Source organism: Anopheles maculipalpis, chromosome 3RL (assembly GCF_943734695.1).
Source record: "Anopheles maculipalpis chromosome 3RL, idAnoMacuDA_375_x, whole genome shotgun sequence".
NCBI lineage: Eukaryota > Metazoa > Arthropoda > Insecta > Diptera > Culicidae > Anopheles > Anopheles maculipalpis.
Genome location: NC_064872.1, coordinates 42,031,523 through 42,049,630, shown reverse-complemented (window position 1 = coordinate 42,049,630; position 18,108 = coordinate 42,031,523). Strand labels below are relative to the sequence as shown.

The following is an 18,108-nucleotide window of genomic DNA, read 5'->3' as shown; positions in this document are numbered from 1 at the left end:
GCTTTGAACTCATTCAGAGCAAAATCGATCGAAAAAGGTGTGCGATGCGAGCGATGGGGATCCGTGGGTGCATGTATTTATATTCATTTAGTATTCGACACACGATCTTACGTATCGTTACAACTTGCTCCGTACTGTGTACTAAGTTTCGGAAAATGGATCTTTTTTTTTAGAAAACCTTTGCCAGTATATGTAGTGACATCAGTGACAAATCTTCAAATGCTACTACGAAGCTGGTAACACAAAATTGACAAAGTGTAGATGATAGTTTTTACTAAGTTGCGGAATGTAAAGATATTAGATTATTAGTAGAAATCATTTGAACTAGATGTAAAAGCGTACGGGTACATCCTTGAAAAATCGATGCGGTATGCTGTACAAGAAGGCTTTTTTTTGTGGATTTGGGAGATTGTTATTGGGCGGAATTTTTGTTGTTGCCATCACGTGGAAGGAAGTTCGACTGCCGGTTGTCTAGTTCGACAAGACAGGAAACAGCTTTTCCTGCGTAATATAACAAACTTCTGTCGTCGGTCGACAGAACTGCCGGGGTAACATCAGTTGGTTAGCACGGAGTTTGTCTAGGGATCATGCCGGAAGGACATCGTCGAAAGGGTACGGCTGGATCAAAACGAGCAGCAATACGGTAAGATACACTACCCAGCATGTGACTGGAGAGAGAGAGAGAGAGAGAGATCTTTTTTATGTTTGTTTTCTTCCTATCATACGTCAGTCTCAGGGCCAACAGCATGAGATAGCTTTTTCTAAAGACATTGCTGAAGATTCTCTCTGTTCTTGGGGTTGCTCCTGATAGATGCAAAAGGAGGACGAAAGGACACTGGAGGAGTGGTTGCCAGTGATGAAATGTTGTACGTGCTTCGTTCGTATTGTGTCGGTGTCGATTTTCTGTGATGGCAGATCGTCCTCACTGGAGGACATCCGAACATTTCCAGAACGTGCACCAAGGACGCTTGATGCTGGGAATACCTACACCGAGTTGAAATTGAATTAACGGTGTTTTATCGCTGTTGCCAATTGATTGTTGTTGATAAACTTGACTTTTGGCTGATTTTAAATGAAATTTCATCGACAGCAGTCAGTCAGTCACTGCGCAGGAAAGAATAGTTACGGGAACGCCAAAGTGTCTCTTGAAAGCTCGGGTTGGCAACTCGTTTGGCTCTTTCGATGTGCCGAAAAGTTTTCCTCAATCGTCGAATTTGGGGCTAAACTTTTGGGTTGAAACTTCACCGCGAATGAATACCAATGAATGCTATCCAAATACGAGCGATTACGTGCTCTTCATTACCGTAAGAAAACGAAGAAGGTGATTGAAGCATATGATGTAATGCCGATGTGAAAGGCAGTAGCAACAAATTCGTAATACATGGATCGCAAAAACCAGCTGCCTCCTGATTAAAGGGTTTGTTTGACTTGTTTGACGTAAGATGTATTTTGCCGAGTTCAAAAATGGCTCTTAGCGATATGTTGATTTTGTACATCGTATAGATGTAATAATGTCTATGAACGTACATATAAACGGTGAAAAAAACGAACTATTTCTTATGGATAATACCAGGAATCCTACAATGGTTTGTATTAAAGTTGTTATTTAAGATTCTGCATTTAACAATAAAGACAAAGTTGAGGATAATATGTACTACTGTGTCCGGAAAATAAAGTGACTGCGTTTTTTCTTAAATAGTTTTTTTTATAAGGCCAAATGAAGATCATCTCCTTTGAAGTAATCCCCAATACAATGCACCTTTTCTCCCACTCCTCGAAGCAGGTGGAAAACGCGGATGCTGGGATGTCCTTTAGTTCCGCCGTCGCTGCTGCTTCTATCTCCTCGATAGTGTCAAAACAGTGTCTCCGAAGCGGCCGTTTTAGCTTGTTGAACAGCCAGAAGCCGCCTGGTACCAAGTCTGGCGAATACGGCGGTTCCGGAACAATATGGATGCCAGTTGTTGCGAAAAACTCCCTCAAAATCATGGCCGTATGGGAGATTGTTTTTCCACAAATTTGGCCTCATTTGCAGGGCGCCGGAGCTTCCGTAAGGTCTCGTATCGTCAACCGTCGAATGTTGACTATCGAATCTTTGATTTGAACGACATGTGGGTCGTCGGTGGAGATGTACGGTCTCCCCGGATCTTCGTCTTCGACCTTCTCACGACCATTCTTGAAATCACTGTACGATTTGTACAAATTTGTCTTCGACGATTCTTCCCCGAAGGCTTTTTGTAACATCCACAATGTTTTCACAGCGTTTATTTCATTGCGCAAACAAAATTTGATACATGCGCGCTGCTCCACAAAGTTGGACATGGTCAATATGGACAAAAACACTTGACGTAGCTCCGAAAACAAATTTTCACTCCTACCCGGGTTGATGTTGTTTACTTGAAACGTGGCAGAACTGTCAAAAACATACATATTGACAAACGAAAAATTAAAACAAAGGGTCTTCTTTTGGCGCGCGAAATTTGACATCCAATGTCACCTTACTTTTCACACATAGTAGTATGTGGATTGTATGGTTTTGAGGCTGACCCTATGTTTTCAGCTTTAAAACTTATATGCCCTCGGCAGATGTGAGTAAAAATATTAATACATAATAGTAATAATAACAATATTACCTTCTTTAAATGCACAAAAAAAAAATACCGCTAAAATGTATCGAATTTTATGCTAAAAAAATGTTTTACTCAAGGAAAATATTTTCAAATTTCTTTTCAGAGGAATAACTTTTCGCAATACTATTGCAGCCATTGCAACACTATAAAAAAGTTACACAAAAATGCGAATAAACGCCGCGTAAGGTATTCAGAAGGATTTGTAAAACGTTGAGCAACAATCCACGATGAAATGAAAAAAAGAAGAAAACTTGCTAAATGGCTTCCTGTTGGCGCACATCCACCTCGGGGAGGTGTTCGATAATTATAACCGGAAGTCCCATTTCTATTCATCAACTGAACGTTGACGTTGACGTACTAATTAACCAATTAAATCTTAATTACATAAAGCACGATAATCACGTCAACGTAGCGCGACCGAAAGCGCACAGAAAAATGGGCCCCCACAGGTGGGGAAGAGTGGTTTCCGTTACGACACAGCGCTTCTGTTGTCTTGATTTTCTCCGATTACCCTTTCCGACCCGCTACAACGGGCGACCCGCAAAACCGACACCGACTGCTTTGGGAATCAGGATATCCGTTCCATTTCTCACTCTACCTCAACCCCTGCTTACGCTTGTGCTGTCGTCAGGAAGGACGTTTTATGGGTTTCTTGTGTCACAAAATGATACACCCGTGACTCGGTGTCGTCGGTGTTGAGGTTGAGGCCCATTGATGTAATGTTTACTGTGGCTTAGCGGATTGGCACGCTTGCCAATGGTTGGAGGGCTATGGAAAAGTTGTGAAACGAGCGGTCACAATCTGAGCGGTTTGGTTCGGGTAACAAAAACAATCTAATTGAATGTGCATAAAAAGTGGAACCTAATTCTCAGCAAGCATTTACCATGCCGAACGAGCCTCGAGCCTGCTGTTTGGAGCAGGGGAGGACAGGAACTTTAGGTCGGTTCACGGAGTTGTGTTAAACGGGGGGATATTTCTGAAAGGCGCTCTGCGGGAAATGATGTAGATGGAGGCGAGCAGCATTAAGATAAATGGTTTCCTGTTTCCGTACAAAACGATAAACAAGAAGATTAGGTAGGGCTCATTTGGTGGTTTTTTGGTCGATCCTTGGATAAGGTTTCTCTTGTTGAGAAGATGGTTGAATGATGATTTTTGTCGTGGTCAGCTATTAGTTCCGGGTGGGATTTTGGGTAGGAGGAATAACTTTGATAAGCGTGGGAAAGTCGCCTGTCTGGTGATTAATTTGGATTTACACTGGTATTTCTACTGGTACAAAAGTATCACTAAGAGTGATGGATACAATTTTCGAGGTAAACATTCAATGTGATTTTTTTTTTTGCAATCAGTGAAAGCATAAGTCACATATTCAAGAAATTAAAACGATTTATCTCATAACGCAATGTTTGTTTTTAACAGCATCCCATAGCAGATAGTGGAGGTGACAGCGGCACCGGTATTTGCACGACATAACCGGGGTTCAAATCCCATCGAATCCTAATCGTCAAGGCCCGTCTGAGGGCCTATGCAACGCATGCCAAATGCGGCGAAATCTTGAGTTTTTATAGTAAAGCAGAGGTCGTCCGTAGCGTCGGCCCAACCGGGCGGATAAACGTTACAGTAGCCGCGGTAGTTCGTTGTCTTGGCTCGGAGTTAACGTTTATTCTGAGGATCACAGCGGACTAGCGTGACGGTTATTAGGCCTGATTGCTGGACTGCGTGGTTGTAGAGTGCAGATGTGCGGCTTCTAGAGATGCAGACGTCCTAACTAGAGACTCTCACGATATTCTAGCCTGAGGTATGAGGGACAATCTGTCTCCGTTCATGGCAAATGTCGGTTCAGAGACAATGGCAGATCGGTGTCGGTGGAGAAGCTGTATCCTTCAGGTCTAAGGTGCAAATTACTTTCGATTCCGGTAGGCGGAATCTTCTCCGTCGTGGCGGAGAAGCAGATAACTACGGCCTGGAATTGTTCTCCAACCGTTCAGTCTGTGTGATCGCGAGTCTTATACACCAGACGCCTCTAGCCAAGGTGTGGCAGCGCATCAGGAGACAATTCCTTTATTTGAAACGTCTATATCCTCTCACTGAAGTAAAGCTTACTTTTAGCCCGTGTGAATCAGACCGTACCGGTGTTTAGACCGGTGTGATGGCTGGTAAATACTACTGAGTTTCTCATAAGATTTCCTCCTCTTAATTTGTAACAAATATCTTAATTTGTTTAAACTGTTACTCGTGCGTTTCGAAAAAAAAACCACATCTGATGTTAAAAGAAAAAAACATTTTAATTTAGCTTCAACTTTATGGCTCGGCGCCATATTTACAGCCTTTCTTGTGCTGATTTTTTTTTGAAAATCAACATGTTCTTCTCATCAGCTATATACGACCTGGCCCGTCCTTCTTTTTGGCTTAACGACCTCTAAGGTTACGCCGGCCATCGAAATGGCTTACTAGACTGCCGATACCACGTAGTTGGGTAGTCAATTCTCACTACGGGGGAACGGTCCAGATGGGATTTGAACCCCGGGTCCTTCCGTTTGAAGACCGGCGCCGGAGCCACCCCCGGAAGTTTGATCATTGAAAAGAAGTGTGTAGTGATTATGCAAACGATTGAATGCATGTTACTTGAAACATATGCATTTTAGTTTTTGAAAAACCGAATACTTCGAACCATCGTTGAAATGTGTGATGATATAAGAGGTTGAGAACAAAACTGAATACCTTTATCCATTAATTCGGTACGATCCTTTTGATTAAATGTAGCACAAAAACTGCCGAATAAACGAAGATGGAATTTGGTAGCTGGATAAGAAAATACCGTTGAAAGCATAAACATTTTCCCTTTATCGCCTCCACGTTCGATTTGATAGCGTTCCCTGCAGAATGCACTGAATAAGATGCATTTGTCTGGTGCTGACAGAGCACGCAACCGGTGCACAGCCACACTAAAATGTGCATATGCTAAGTTCATTCATTACTCTAAATGACTGGCTACACACAAAAGCAATACACTCGGCGTCCCGCTGACCGAGGACACAACAAATCCATCGTTGGCTATCAATTTATTGCTCCTCTATCATTGTCCAGCCTGCAGTGACGTACTATTTCATTAAAATATCCTAATGCCCGAACAGAGGCATCCGTTTGAAAGCGTTATCCGCTGGGATGGTCTGTGGCAATCCCGACTAAACGCTCGATAGTCGGGAAAGTGTCGGAAAATCGTTGCTCCTTTGTTGACGGAGGATTCAAATTTCTTGCACCACATGGGCAGTTTTTAGCTAGTTGCGGCTTGTCGTGCGACGCCATTTGAAATCAATTACCATGTACGTCGTCCCTCGCCACCTCACGAAGCATTACGCTCCATTTCCACGTCAAACCAACATCAAAAAGGGTCCCCGTGGTGATGATAACAGTGAAACACTCGACTGACATTGACACTCGTCTGTGTTGTCAGTTTGGGGGGGGGGGGGGGGGGGGGGGGATGGTTCGGCTCACAGGGGCTCGCACGTTGAACAAAGTTCATATTCGTTCATTAAGTTTGTCCTGGTTTTCCCGTCGGAGTCAATTTTGTCACCCGGCTTCCGCCGGTAGCACGACCACCGGTTGCTATTCGTAGCTTTTGATTCGCAACACTGGTGGAAGAAGACAACAAAAAACTGACGGCGGCTTGAGTGGTCGGGTGTTGTGGGCCATCGCAGCCAGACCGGCGAACGGGAAAAACAATTTACGGACGCCAAATTAAAAGCCACTCCTGTGAATGGTTTTAATCATTTAATACTCCTGGCTGTAAAATTTAATATTTTATTAAACAAGCAATGCATTGTGAGTGTGGCAGACGCATCGAGAATGTGAATGCACATGAATGTTCCGTTGATGTGTCGGTGTTTTTCCCGCTGTGTTACGGGTGTTATAGCGCGTGAGCCTATGTTGCCATCGGCAGAAAGATAAATGGCATTGTCGGTCAGGAATAAGGCTTCGGCTGTCGGGAGCTGGACGATAATTGTTCGTTTTATGTTTAACCCTTTCTTCCGCGTGTGTGTCGTGTGTTTCACCTTTATAACAAATCTCTCTCGATAGTTTAAATAATCCCACAATTTGCACGAAAGTATTTAGTGAACACGTTCAAGTTATCGGTATATCGGATTAATTTTTTTGTGAATTTCGAATAGAGTAATGCAAATTGTGCAATTCAACAGCTAAAGAGATTATTTTATTCTGCAATTGTTTTCAATAAACCCACGAGCAGCAGTAGCTGTTATTCTTTTTTTAACCTTTGTAGAAGGTTTGAAATAGTTAATATTTCATGTGGCAAATATCTCCCATCAAGCCATACTTAAATTATTTGGTAGATATAAGCTTAGCTTTTAAGTTATAATCCCTGGCTGTTTTTTGGTGAATAAATTAAAATTGGAAATATGGTGGGTGTGTATATTTTAAAATGTGTATTTTTATCAAAGACATTACATAACATAGATGAGGTTAGAACGGTTTAGTAACAGTTGTGCGGTTTTCGATCAGCTTATTTGAAAATTCCAAAAATTTATTAAATTAAGACGATGAGAAAATACGTTCAAGGAATTACCTTGGCAGGAAACCAAACTGGTTCTTCAGATTGTAATTACTTATCAATAAACTTGTTCTGACTGTCCTGTCCTACAATCTGATTATCGACTGACCGCCTATTTTCTTTAACATTTTATTGTTCAATCGTTTTCTTTGATATGACCTTCGCCAAGAAGTGGTAATTTAATGCTCAATGGTCTATTGGCACAAATATTTTGTTACTGTCATTTACTATTACTTATTACTTGCATTCCAAACATTCCAAACGAAATACAGCTTTTGAAGCGCACTTCGAGATCTGGCCCTTGTAAATCAAACAATTTTCAAACAAAACATGTTTGCAAAAAAGGTTGCGCTCTCAAAGGATAGACCGCATCAAATTGGTTCTTCTTAAATTTCTCCATGCTTTCTGCTTGAATTTTTTCATGCTCATTAATATCCTAAAGACACGTGCCGTAATAATCTTCCACACGAGCTGGCTACAATAATTATTTGATTAGCCCGCCTACAATACGATTTTGTTTTGCACATCGTTCGCTTATCCTTTGACATTCTATAAAACACGGTTCACATATTATTCATGGCACAATCCTCAACACGACCGTTTTCCTTTCATTTAGGTAGTAACGTTGAATTATATGGTATTGTTGAAAACTCAGCCATGGAACGACGATTTGCCTTTCATTCAAATCTGAAGTCAGTTCAAGCTTCAAGGTTCTGACGCGAGAGACTGTGAAGCATACAGCAGTGTGAATTTAATTCAACCCATTCTTAACCACTTTCGGGAATTGTGAAAACTCATTAGAGATTTATGGGATGTGATAATAGATAATCAAAGTTATGAATAAAGCATATTAAACCGAGCGCAACCGGCCTCGGCTAACCGTTGGCCCGTAGCAATTGCCGACAATTGCCAGGAATACGCGGAGGAAAGTTCAGATGGAAAACAGATGATCCAATTATGCTTATCTCGAGTATTATATCATACCCCATTGTTTCGCCTGACGGTATCAAGAGAGATACCGCGATATCGTTTGGGAAAATTCTTTCCTCATTCGAAACTTCCTCTATGTGAGCCTACAAATTATGGGTAACTAATGGTAAAGATATACACAGGAAATTGTACCGTGTGGATTATTGGTGGTTTTGAAAATAGTGTCGTAATTTAATGATGTGCTCAGTTTGGTAAAATTATAATTATAATATGATTTTTTTAAAGATATCTTTAAAGACATAATGCCATCCTTTTGCACAGTTTTTTCGCATAAGAACCGTTGAGAATTATTTCTGTTTTTACTGCTAATATTTTGATGCTTTAAGCATAATCACAAGTTCATCAGTTTCTTAAATAAATAACCATCATCATCAATTTGAGTACAATCTAACGAATAAGCAAGTGTTTGCTTGGTGTATTTTGTATAGTGTTTGGTGGCATTTCAATGGTGCTTGGTGATAACCAAACCAAATGGCTTTTCAGATCACTTTTTGCCATCTTGTAGTGCTTGTGGTTATATGAAGACTTCAAGGAATTTCCTTCATTATCATACCTACCTTACCAAAGTATTTCCTGCAAATCGATCCAGAATCACGGGCGGGTGATTTAGTCGGAGGTTTTGGTCGTTCGATTACTGGATGTGACCACAAGAATGGGGTTGATTGAATCATCGTATCTACAAGTCGTTCTACAAGGCGTTCTTCAGTCTCCCACATGGTCAAAAGGGTGGCATGTTGCAGTGTGACCGAGAAACGTTAGCCTCTACCATGCATAAGTAGTAAAATCAACTCTTAAAAGCTAAACCTTCATCGTTGCAACGTATCGTTTTACAGCAACACCACTAAACGGTACCAAATGGACGCTCTGGCACCAATGTAATGTGCTTTAAGAGAACTCAAACCCCCCATTGCAAAAGGAAGCTTTTCGAGTCAAAATTCGTTCGAAAGAGCAAAAAAGATGCACTGCTACCGTGCCACGCAGGGTGGTTTAAGACCGTTCCGTTCACAGTTTTCAATGTTTCGCAACAGAAGCCGCTCGAACCGGATCACCCATAGACGAGCAACCGAAAAAGCCACATGTTGGTGTGTCGTATTTATGTAAAACATGACCGCATAGCATCGTGATAATGCTACCGCACACCGTGCCTGATGCCGAGGGTGTCGGTGAACAGCAGCAAGTCTGGTACGTGTCCTTTTCGACACGGGATTTCAGTGGTAGCGGCCGGTTTGCTGATGCTGCTGCTGAGCATTTTGGGGTCCAGGGTACTTGTGCATCAAAGGACGGCAACGTGCAGGAGAACACGTCATCATCGATTGAGCGAACGCAACCCGTATGTTACCCCGAAGCGGTATGGATTTTGTTTGGATTTCTCGTGGCACCGTTGGGTGTGAGGATAATATCGAAGGCCTACAGTCAAGTGGATGTCTGTCGATGTGGTTTTTGCAAGAAAAACGTTTTGAGAGTTCTCTCTATGTGTCTACAAAATCTTCAAAACGATACATGGTCGAAGTACACCGACCGCACTTTTTTTACCGCATTCCCAACGTTTCCATCACTGGGTTGGGAGATGAAAACCGAAGGCAGGGCGTTATCGTCGGCTGTGCCTGATGACTTTTCCATCGACATAACGATTGCAAGAATCGTAGTCGTTTGGGTCAGCTGATGGCATGAGCGAATGCTTATGATTGACGAAGCGTGCTCGGATCGGATGGTGCTGCGTGAAAGGATAATTTCGAAAGAAGGGCAACCAGCCTATGTGCGGCGTACATTACGTTCGTATCGACGTCGTGCAAAGGCGCCATCATGCGTAGCAGCCGGGCTGATGCTATATTGACCGGCATATCTGATTATTATCTATTGTGACAAGTGGCCACGTAGTGGATGTCCTTCGGTGGGGTTGCTCGTACGTTTTTTGCGGGTTTAGTTTATGGTGCAACATGGTTATTCTTGGTTGACCAAACGGTGGTAGCTATTAGGAAAGGAAACAGCTGGTTGTGATGGTGTATGAGCGTTCGCTGCTTTTAAATATGTTTATTTTACGTCTGTTGTAGTAAGAGACTGTTTAAAATTGGTTGCTTTTTTATTCCTGTAGAACGGCCGGGCCGTATTACTGTTGTTTGCATTTTATAGGAAGAACGATAAAGTGCAAATCAGTTTTGTTTAACGTTTTTATTCTAGTAATTTGTTATTGACATATTTCTTCTACAGACAATTTGATATTTATAAAAATAAAAACATTTGAAAATTATTGCTGAAAATTTATTCTGCCATTTCAACGTGTGATAACATTTCGTTTTCGTTCGTTGTATAAGGTTAAACCATTTTTAAAAATTGAGTTTACTTCGGGTATTCGAAACAAACTCGAAGTCTTCTTGCTTCTCCGTGCATTTTTCTCCAATTTTAAACTTTTTTATCGTCTTCATATCAGCAGTAGCACCGATGTTTACAAATCTTCACGGATGAATAGTGAAGTAAATGAGCATCACGGTTAAACAGTCACTGCTCGGCATAATTATGTAGTAATTTTAATGCCAGCGATAATTTTGGTAGCTTCACAAACCCGGACACAAATTAATGTAGATTACATTCGAAATGGTCCACAAATGCGTCGGCATCATCGACTCCGCAACATTGACTGCTGGGTGTCTTCAAGTGATAGAAGCAGTTTGTATGAATATCAAATGAGCTTCCCGTTCGGGCACAGGACACCGCACGGTAACAGACTGCTTCTTGATTTCTCTCAAAAACCGGTACCGTCGGCTGGCAGTCTGCTTCAAGTAGAATAATTACAATTTTGCTACCGTTTCGGGGCATGTTCCGGAAAAAGCGTCTCGCCGCAGGGAAAGTTGTCGAAAATTACAACATTCGTGCTTCTTCCGGGTCACTTACCGTTAGTTGCAGGTGCTGTCCCTGTTTTGCTGGTTGTGTTAGAAGAGACCCCCGACGTTGCTAGAAGCATGAGGAAGAGGGCCTCGAGTGTTTGTAGGCCGCTCATCAGCTGTTCAGTGGTAGTGCCCTTCTCATAGCACGATGTTATCGATCGCACCTCGAACCGGTTGTTCCGGTAGTGTCGCTAAACTTGGCACTGATTTGCAGTTTCGCGTTGGGCGCTCTTTAAATATACTTTTCTTTGCTTGAACTTATACTGCTTGAACACATACACACACAGCCAGTTATAACAGAGAATTTTAAACATGCACCGAAAACATACCGGAACACTTTCAATCAACCGCGAAAGCAACACTTCTCGGCGCAATTAGCACGAAAGGACTTTGGCGCACTTTGACAGCTGGAAGATTGTACAGGAATGGAATTAGCATCGACAACTTGATGACAGGGAGCTAAAGGTACTGTCAAATGAAGTTAATTTTCTACCCTTTCGATGTTCATCAGGATAATATGCTTCTTAGTAATGATTTTTCCCACTATTTTGGGTCTTTAGCCTTTACAATATTGTAGGACAAAAATAACTTTCACTCATAATAATGCTGCCAGGCCGTTATAAACGATAAAAATAAACATATAATAACGTTCAATCATCAAATTGTCAATCAATCAATTTGAACATATTGATTTTATGTTATTATTTATGAACTCAACAAACCACGATAAACTGTATTGATTTTGATCTAAGTTTAACCATAATCAATGAGAAATCAATAAGACTTGGCATGAACTTTTGCGAGAAGTTATTTTTACTTATTTATTAACTATCTTTTAAAATAAGTTTTTGTTTTTTGACAATAATTATTTCTTTTAATTAAGTTCTTAGCCAATTTATAACATTTATATAATTTTTTTCTTATTAAAAATACGGTTTAATATAAAATTCATAAGAATAGTGAGGGTATCGGCAAACGTTGAAGAATAAACTATATTTTTATATACCTGACGAAGACTATTAGATTGTTTCGTGAAATCCATCAGATGCTGAAAAAGTCCCTCGCAAGTTTTCTTCTCAAAACTCGATATGGCTAATGAAAAAGTCATCTCTTTATTATTTTTTAAGTTCAATCATTTAAAAGATAATGGAGAATTATTTGCATGTTTGAATGTTTCAAATATTATTAAATTCAATTATTTAGTAAGCACAAGAGTAAACTCGATTGTTTATAAATTTAAAACATTTCATCGTAAACAGTTTTACTAGCCGTTACTACAAATGTAATGGTATGTTTTCATAAAAAGGGGAAACAATCCGAAAAAAAATCAATAATCACTAACTGCACTAATACCGATTCCGTCCATCGACTGGTATCCCACAATGATATGCATTATTTTGGTGTAATTTATTTCAATTTACTGTCACATGTCGTCTGATGTGAAAAAATAAAGAATTAATTGCACGGCTTGATTATATGCTTCATACACCTCGTTTCCGCATGGTTTTTTTTTTTCCGTAGCTGTCAACATGGCCACAAACCACGACCAAACCGAAACGGCGCAATTAGGTTTTACAACAAATTTTACACACACGCACCACACACACATAGTTCCACCGCCTACGCACACTCATTTCCGGGTGCGCATTTCCGTTCGCGCAGTCCGCTTGTATCTCGAATTCATTCGTAGATTAATTAGTTCAGTTGCAATCGCTCCAACCCGTGGCCAATGTTGACGTGTGGCCGTTTGCTGTTGTGGGTTGGTATTGCGGTTCGTGTTGCTAACGTACCGGACCGTGTATCGTTTACTTTTTGGCTTCGATCGGTTATGATGAGGGTTTTGGGGTTTTGTAAGGGAAACGTTCTTTGTCGTACTTCTGTATCTAGATAAAAAAATACTAAACGCGCTAGTTTATAATCGTTACTTTACACACTAACTCACGCAAATACAAATACCCACTAACACACAGAACATACACGCGCCTAGGTGGTGTTGGAAAACTTTGAAAGAATGCGTAAATATTTTCCCTACGCAAACCATTAGCACAAATCCGGATGCATCGCTACGGTAAAACCGCTTCACTGAGGTATGGTGCACGTGCTAAATATTTGCTACAAAACCTAATTAATTACAGCCGACACCACCACCACCGATGTTTTGAACCACAACGCGATCGATTATGATAAAATGGTTTCCGGTTTCGTTTTAGTGTTTAGGCTGCGAAACAGGAGGCGAAGGATACGTTTTTAATGATATTGTTACAGCCTTTTCACCGGCACTTTTAACATTGGGTTTGGAACTAACACTAGAAGCTATCAAGAACGAGGACACCTTAGGGCTGTAATATGATACCAGCAATACATAAAGGTGTGTTGCGAACGACGAGTTCATTAGCATAATTAGAGTGATCTTTTTTTTTAAGAAAGCTATTTTCTAACGACTCCACACAACACTTCCGATGCGTAGAAAAATCTGCTACATAATCGATGCTTTCATTAGCGTTGATAAATCATCTGTTTGCGTGATTTCGATTTGAGGTGCGTCTGACGCCACAAGCAACGAACCCTGGTAACCGATATGACGAGGCAACTACTGCTTCATCGGTAAAGGACTTCCGGACAGCGCAACGATTTACCGAACTATCGCTGTGTGAATCCTGTTGAGTACTGAACACGCCAAACCAAGTCACCAGCCGTTCAGCGCTGGCACCATCTGCTAACGTGCTACCAGCTGAATGCACTGCATCCTTGCAGTGGGCGAGTACAAAAAGGGGTGGAGGATGCAAAAGCGCCACTAGCCGCATTTCCCGCTGAAGTTGTGTGCAGCGGGAGGAAATTTATGCCATCGAGCAGAATTTCCCCTGTGTCGAGGGGGACAAAAATCAGGTTCGGCAAGAATTCGCAAGCCTGCTGGAAGGGATGAATTTGGCGCAGTGGGGGTAACCAGCACGAGCGTTTCCGAGTGTTCTGCTCCATTCCCCTCCATTCCGATCGGTGAGCGTTCGGTGAGGTTCGTCAGAGTTCGGAATTTGAATGACAGTACTGATGCCGTCTGTTGATGATTGCAATGATAACGACGGCAGGGATGATGATTATGCCGAAAATGATAAGAATTGCCTCTGTTGGATGCTGAGCTGTTCGGATCTTGGCGTTCGTCAGACGGATAAGTTGTTTACAAGCGAGTGGATCTTCGTCATGACCACATCGCAGGCCACCAAAGCAACGGGTTGAAAAGTGTCAAATGTTTTGTAGGTGATCATATTCATTTAGAAGTACTCCTTTGCGAAATTAGAAGATCCAGTTTTTGGAATGGTCATGTACAAAAAGATTATTTATAGCAACGTATAATCTGTGATATTATAAATAATGTTTGGCTGCTTGAAAAATATGAATTTTTTTGGTGTATTATAAATAAAGTTACTTCAATAACAAATTCATCATATCACGCTCAAAGTTTATCTAAAAAATTAACGTGATTTTTTTTATTTATTTTCGTTTAAATCTTTTTGTAGTTTTTATCTCATTTCCGGCTTACATTTTTCTATAAAAATGTCTAAATTTGACAACATCCTAAAGGCTAGCAATTTTTGTCTTTTTTCTCATTTCCTCGTCATTGAATATGTGCACCATATTATTAGCACTTTATTTGTATTTATTGTTAAATATGACGAGCCAACGCCGTAGCCTGTAGACGATGAAAGAAAAACACGCTTATTATAAGGCATTTCTTGCTTATTTTTTATATTATTCCGGATATACTCGGTAACAACAATTATAGTGAACTGCTAATCATTTAATATTCATCTTAATCCGATTCTTCCGAACAAAAACTCTGTAATTTAAACAATTGTGTAAAGTGTGTAATGAACTGAAAAAGTTTAAAGTAAAGATTTTTATTTATTTTCGTGCTCGTCACCTCTTGGACGAAAGACTGTTATGACGAACGAATGAAATTAGTTTTGTACATTTCTAAAACAACTATAACAACAATTAATCTTTTTTTTTCATAAAAACTCAAAAACTAAATAAAAGTACAATGTTTAATTTGATAAACAATAATTTTTAATATTCATTGTTGTGTTTTACTTGTGTATGGTAACTAACAATACAATAAGATAAAAGTTACCCAACTAGGACTGACAGGACTGAACAGCTATAACTGACTATCCAACTGCATAGTATCAGCAAGTCACTTACTAAGCCCAAGTCGGTGTGACCTAGTAGGACGCTGTTAAGCCAGGAAGAAGATAGGTTTACCTTGACAATGTTTTACTCCGAACTGGATAGTTAGTCCTGCGTTTTGAGTGGCGTTACGGGCGTAATTTAACGCCCGTGCGAAGACCTGCGCCACTACTGTTATTGAATCGCCCACATCGCGGAAGAAACATGCACAAACAAACATTATATTTCATAGGTATTTCTGTTTTGTTGAGCCTAATATAAAATATTACAGCTACAATGATCTCAAGGACCGACTACAGGCCAATTTAGCAAATCTAAGCGAAAAAAGAATAAAAAATGTCATGGAATGATTGCTAAAGTTATGGAATGTACGAAAAATAATGTTGAAGTTTGAGGACTTTTTAGGGAGCATGGTAGATACAGAAGCGGCACTTGTCTACACATGGTAGGACCCGGTTGATGGATTCCGACCGAACCGATTCTCCGCAAGCAAGATTTACCATGCCGCTACGAGTAAATTAGGTCAAAGGAAACTTCTTACCGCAGGCCACGAAGTCGAACAAAATCTTAAAGTCACAGAACCTTACCATCAAGAATAAAAACCACAAACAAACAATCTGCACGTTTTGTATGGGTTACAATGCGTCATGGTAGCCATCGAATGGCTTGCTACGTAGTTAAAGCCATTGGACGGGATTTAAGCGAAGTCCTGCACTGCTGTCGCATCACCACCGGGCCATTTAAATCAATCAATTAAATAAAAACCATTTAAATAGCTCAACTGTATTAGCAACATTTCATAAAATAGTAAACGTGTAAACGAACATTTTATCACGCCAATTGTAAAGATCATTCAGCGTAAAAATGACACAGATTATGTAGTACATTTTCACTTTCGCCTGTTTTTCTGGCTGCCCCCGCTAAATGCTATGTTTATACGCAATTTGTCAAAATCATAACAGAATTTATTATCTCAAGCAGTACACCCTCGGAAGTCAGCGTTGCCGGCGTGCTCCATCGATAGCGTTGGTGGCTCGCACGAATAAAAACATTCTTGAACAGATTGGGAGGGTGAAGAAGCAGCATGCCGAAAAGAACAACTATAAATCAAATTCAACCAGCATCGGCTTCTGGGAAGCAGTGTTTCATCCGGGCGGAAAGCACACTTGTGGTACGGTACGATTGGTGCCTTTGCCTTTCGACTTATGCCAGTTAAGGCTGGGCATCAGTGTATCTTCTGTTTGCGTGGGCAAAAGGAAGCATTCTTGTTCTGACTGTTGCAGGGAGAACCGGAGAACGGACAGATGGACGCAGGTGGGCACAGGTCGGTGAGAAAATATTCCCAAACATACTGCAAATAAATGCTACACCGGGAAGATGGTTGTGTTATTCGCCCCATGAAACGGCGTGTCCATTCGATCGTGTACACGTGTTTCAGCGAACTAGAATGGAACGTCTTCGTTTGCCTAAGCCACAATTTCTGCAGACTGTTATCCAAATGCGCTCTGCTTGGTTTTATATTTTGCTCTCCCCAAAAAAACCAATGTTATTGCTTGTCTCCATGCTTGCGCTCATGCGTTCACTGTGCGTCACAAGAAGGTCAGCATAAAGTCAACCTATCCTCTGGCCATACGTGTGGGATACGCATGTTTTTCGCCGAAGGAGACGTCTCCCTTCAAAACGACATCATTCATTTTATGGAGCCGCCCGCTGGAGACTGGGAGCTCATCAAAAAGCAACAAAGAATGGAAATCGAGTATGAAGCAGAGGAACTCAGTTCCGAAACGTTAGTTTCACGAAAAAAAGAATAAAAAAAACAGTTTTTTTGTGTAGCACTCCCCATACCGTTGCCATTATTTTTTTCGGATTTAAAAAAATACTCAATTTTCGGTCGGTTTGGGATATTCGATCCAGAAAAGCGACCGAAAAGAATAAAAGGTTGAACTTAAGATTCATCCAACAGATTAGATTACTAATGCGATTCAAATCAAACGCGCTCGAATACGGCCAACCGAAGGACCGTGTTTCCGGTTAAATGCTGGGACAAACAGACCGACTGTTGATGTAGACCTGATCAAGCGGATGGTGGAAGTTTTTATTAGTTTATTTGTTTCTTATTAGTGCTGCTCGTTTGAAAACCCTGTGCGTCAGCTTAAATTTTGTGGCACACGGCAGCTTCACAGAGTCCTCGGTAGGATAATTGAATTATAAAACTATTTACTTTTATGTGTTGCGTCATTAGGTTATTTGAAAGGTTTCGGGAAGTATTTGTACTTGAGGATTTCCAACAATGATAAAGTTAGTATAAGAACTGACATACTATTTTTCGTACACGGTGTCCATGCTAAACCAAGAATACAAAGCATGGTTACAATGCGTTTTATTCCCTTCCTATCGATCGTCTCATCTAAACAGCCGCGAATGGTGGAAAACTATTCAAAACAGCAATTATGGAGGAATCTGATACTCTGTTATGAAATGCTTTTATCAAGATTTGTTCAGAGGGTTTGATTACCGGTCACAAGGGAATACATAGCCAAGATTGCAGTTTAGTAGTATTTGATACTGCTCAGTGGATAAGAATTTATTCTCTAACGTTAATCATTCTCAGTTTTGTTGGTAAGTTATTGAAGATCTTTTATGATTGGATGTATTATTTAGTGATAAATTAAATATTTGCAAACACTCGAAGCCTAGGTCGAATGCTGTAGATTTGTATTTGTTCGCGCCAACAGCACACGAACATGTTCGCTCACATGTGTTGACCAACTATCGCCCTTGCCGTGTGTCTTTACCAATGGTCAAAGTTTTCTTTCATTTCATCATTAAATGGCATGTGATAAATAAGTTTTTGTCATTACGA

At 40.7% G+C, this 18,108-nt stretch overlaps 2 protein-coding genes across 2 annotated transcripts in view; both read right to left on the bottom strand.

The window, feature by feature from the left end:
• Positions 1–11,255, bottom strand: part of LOC126564682 (lachesin-like) — a 48,462-nt gene extending 37,207 nt beyond the window's left edge. The window contains exon 1 of the mRNA XM_050221768.1: positions 11,071–11,255. Coding sequence (XP_050077725.1) covers positions 11,071–11,176 — 106 coding nt within the window. The 5' untranslated portion in view covers positions 11,177–11,255. The remainder of the gene's footprint in view (positions 1–11,070) is intronic.
• Positions 1–18,108, bottom strand: part of LOC126565158 (Golgi phosphoprotein 3 homolog sauron) — a 175,074-nt gene that overhangs the window by 66,739 nt on the left and 90,227 nt on the right. The gene's annotated exons all lie outside the window — the stretch shown is intronic.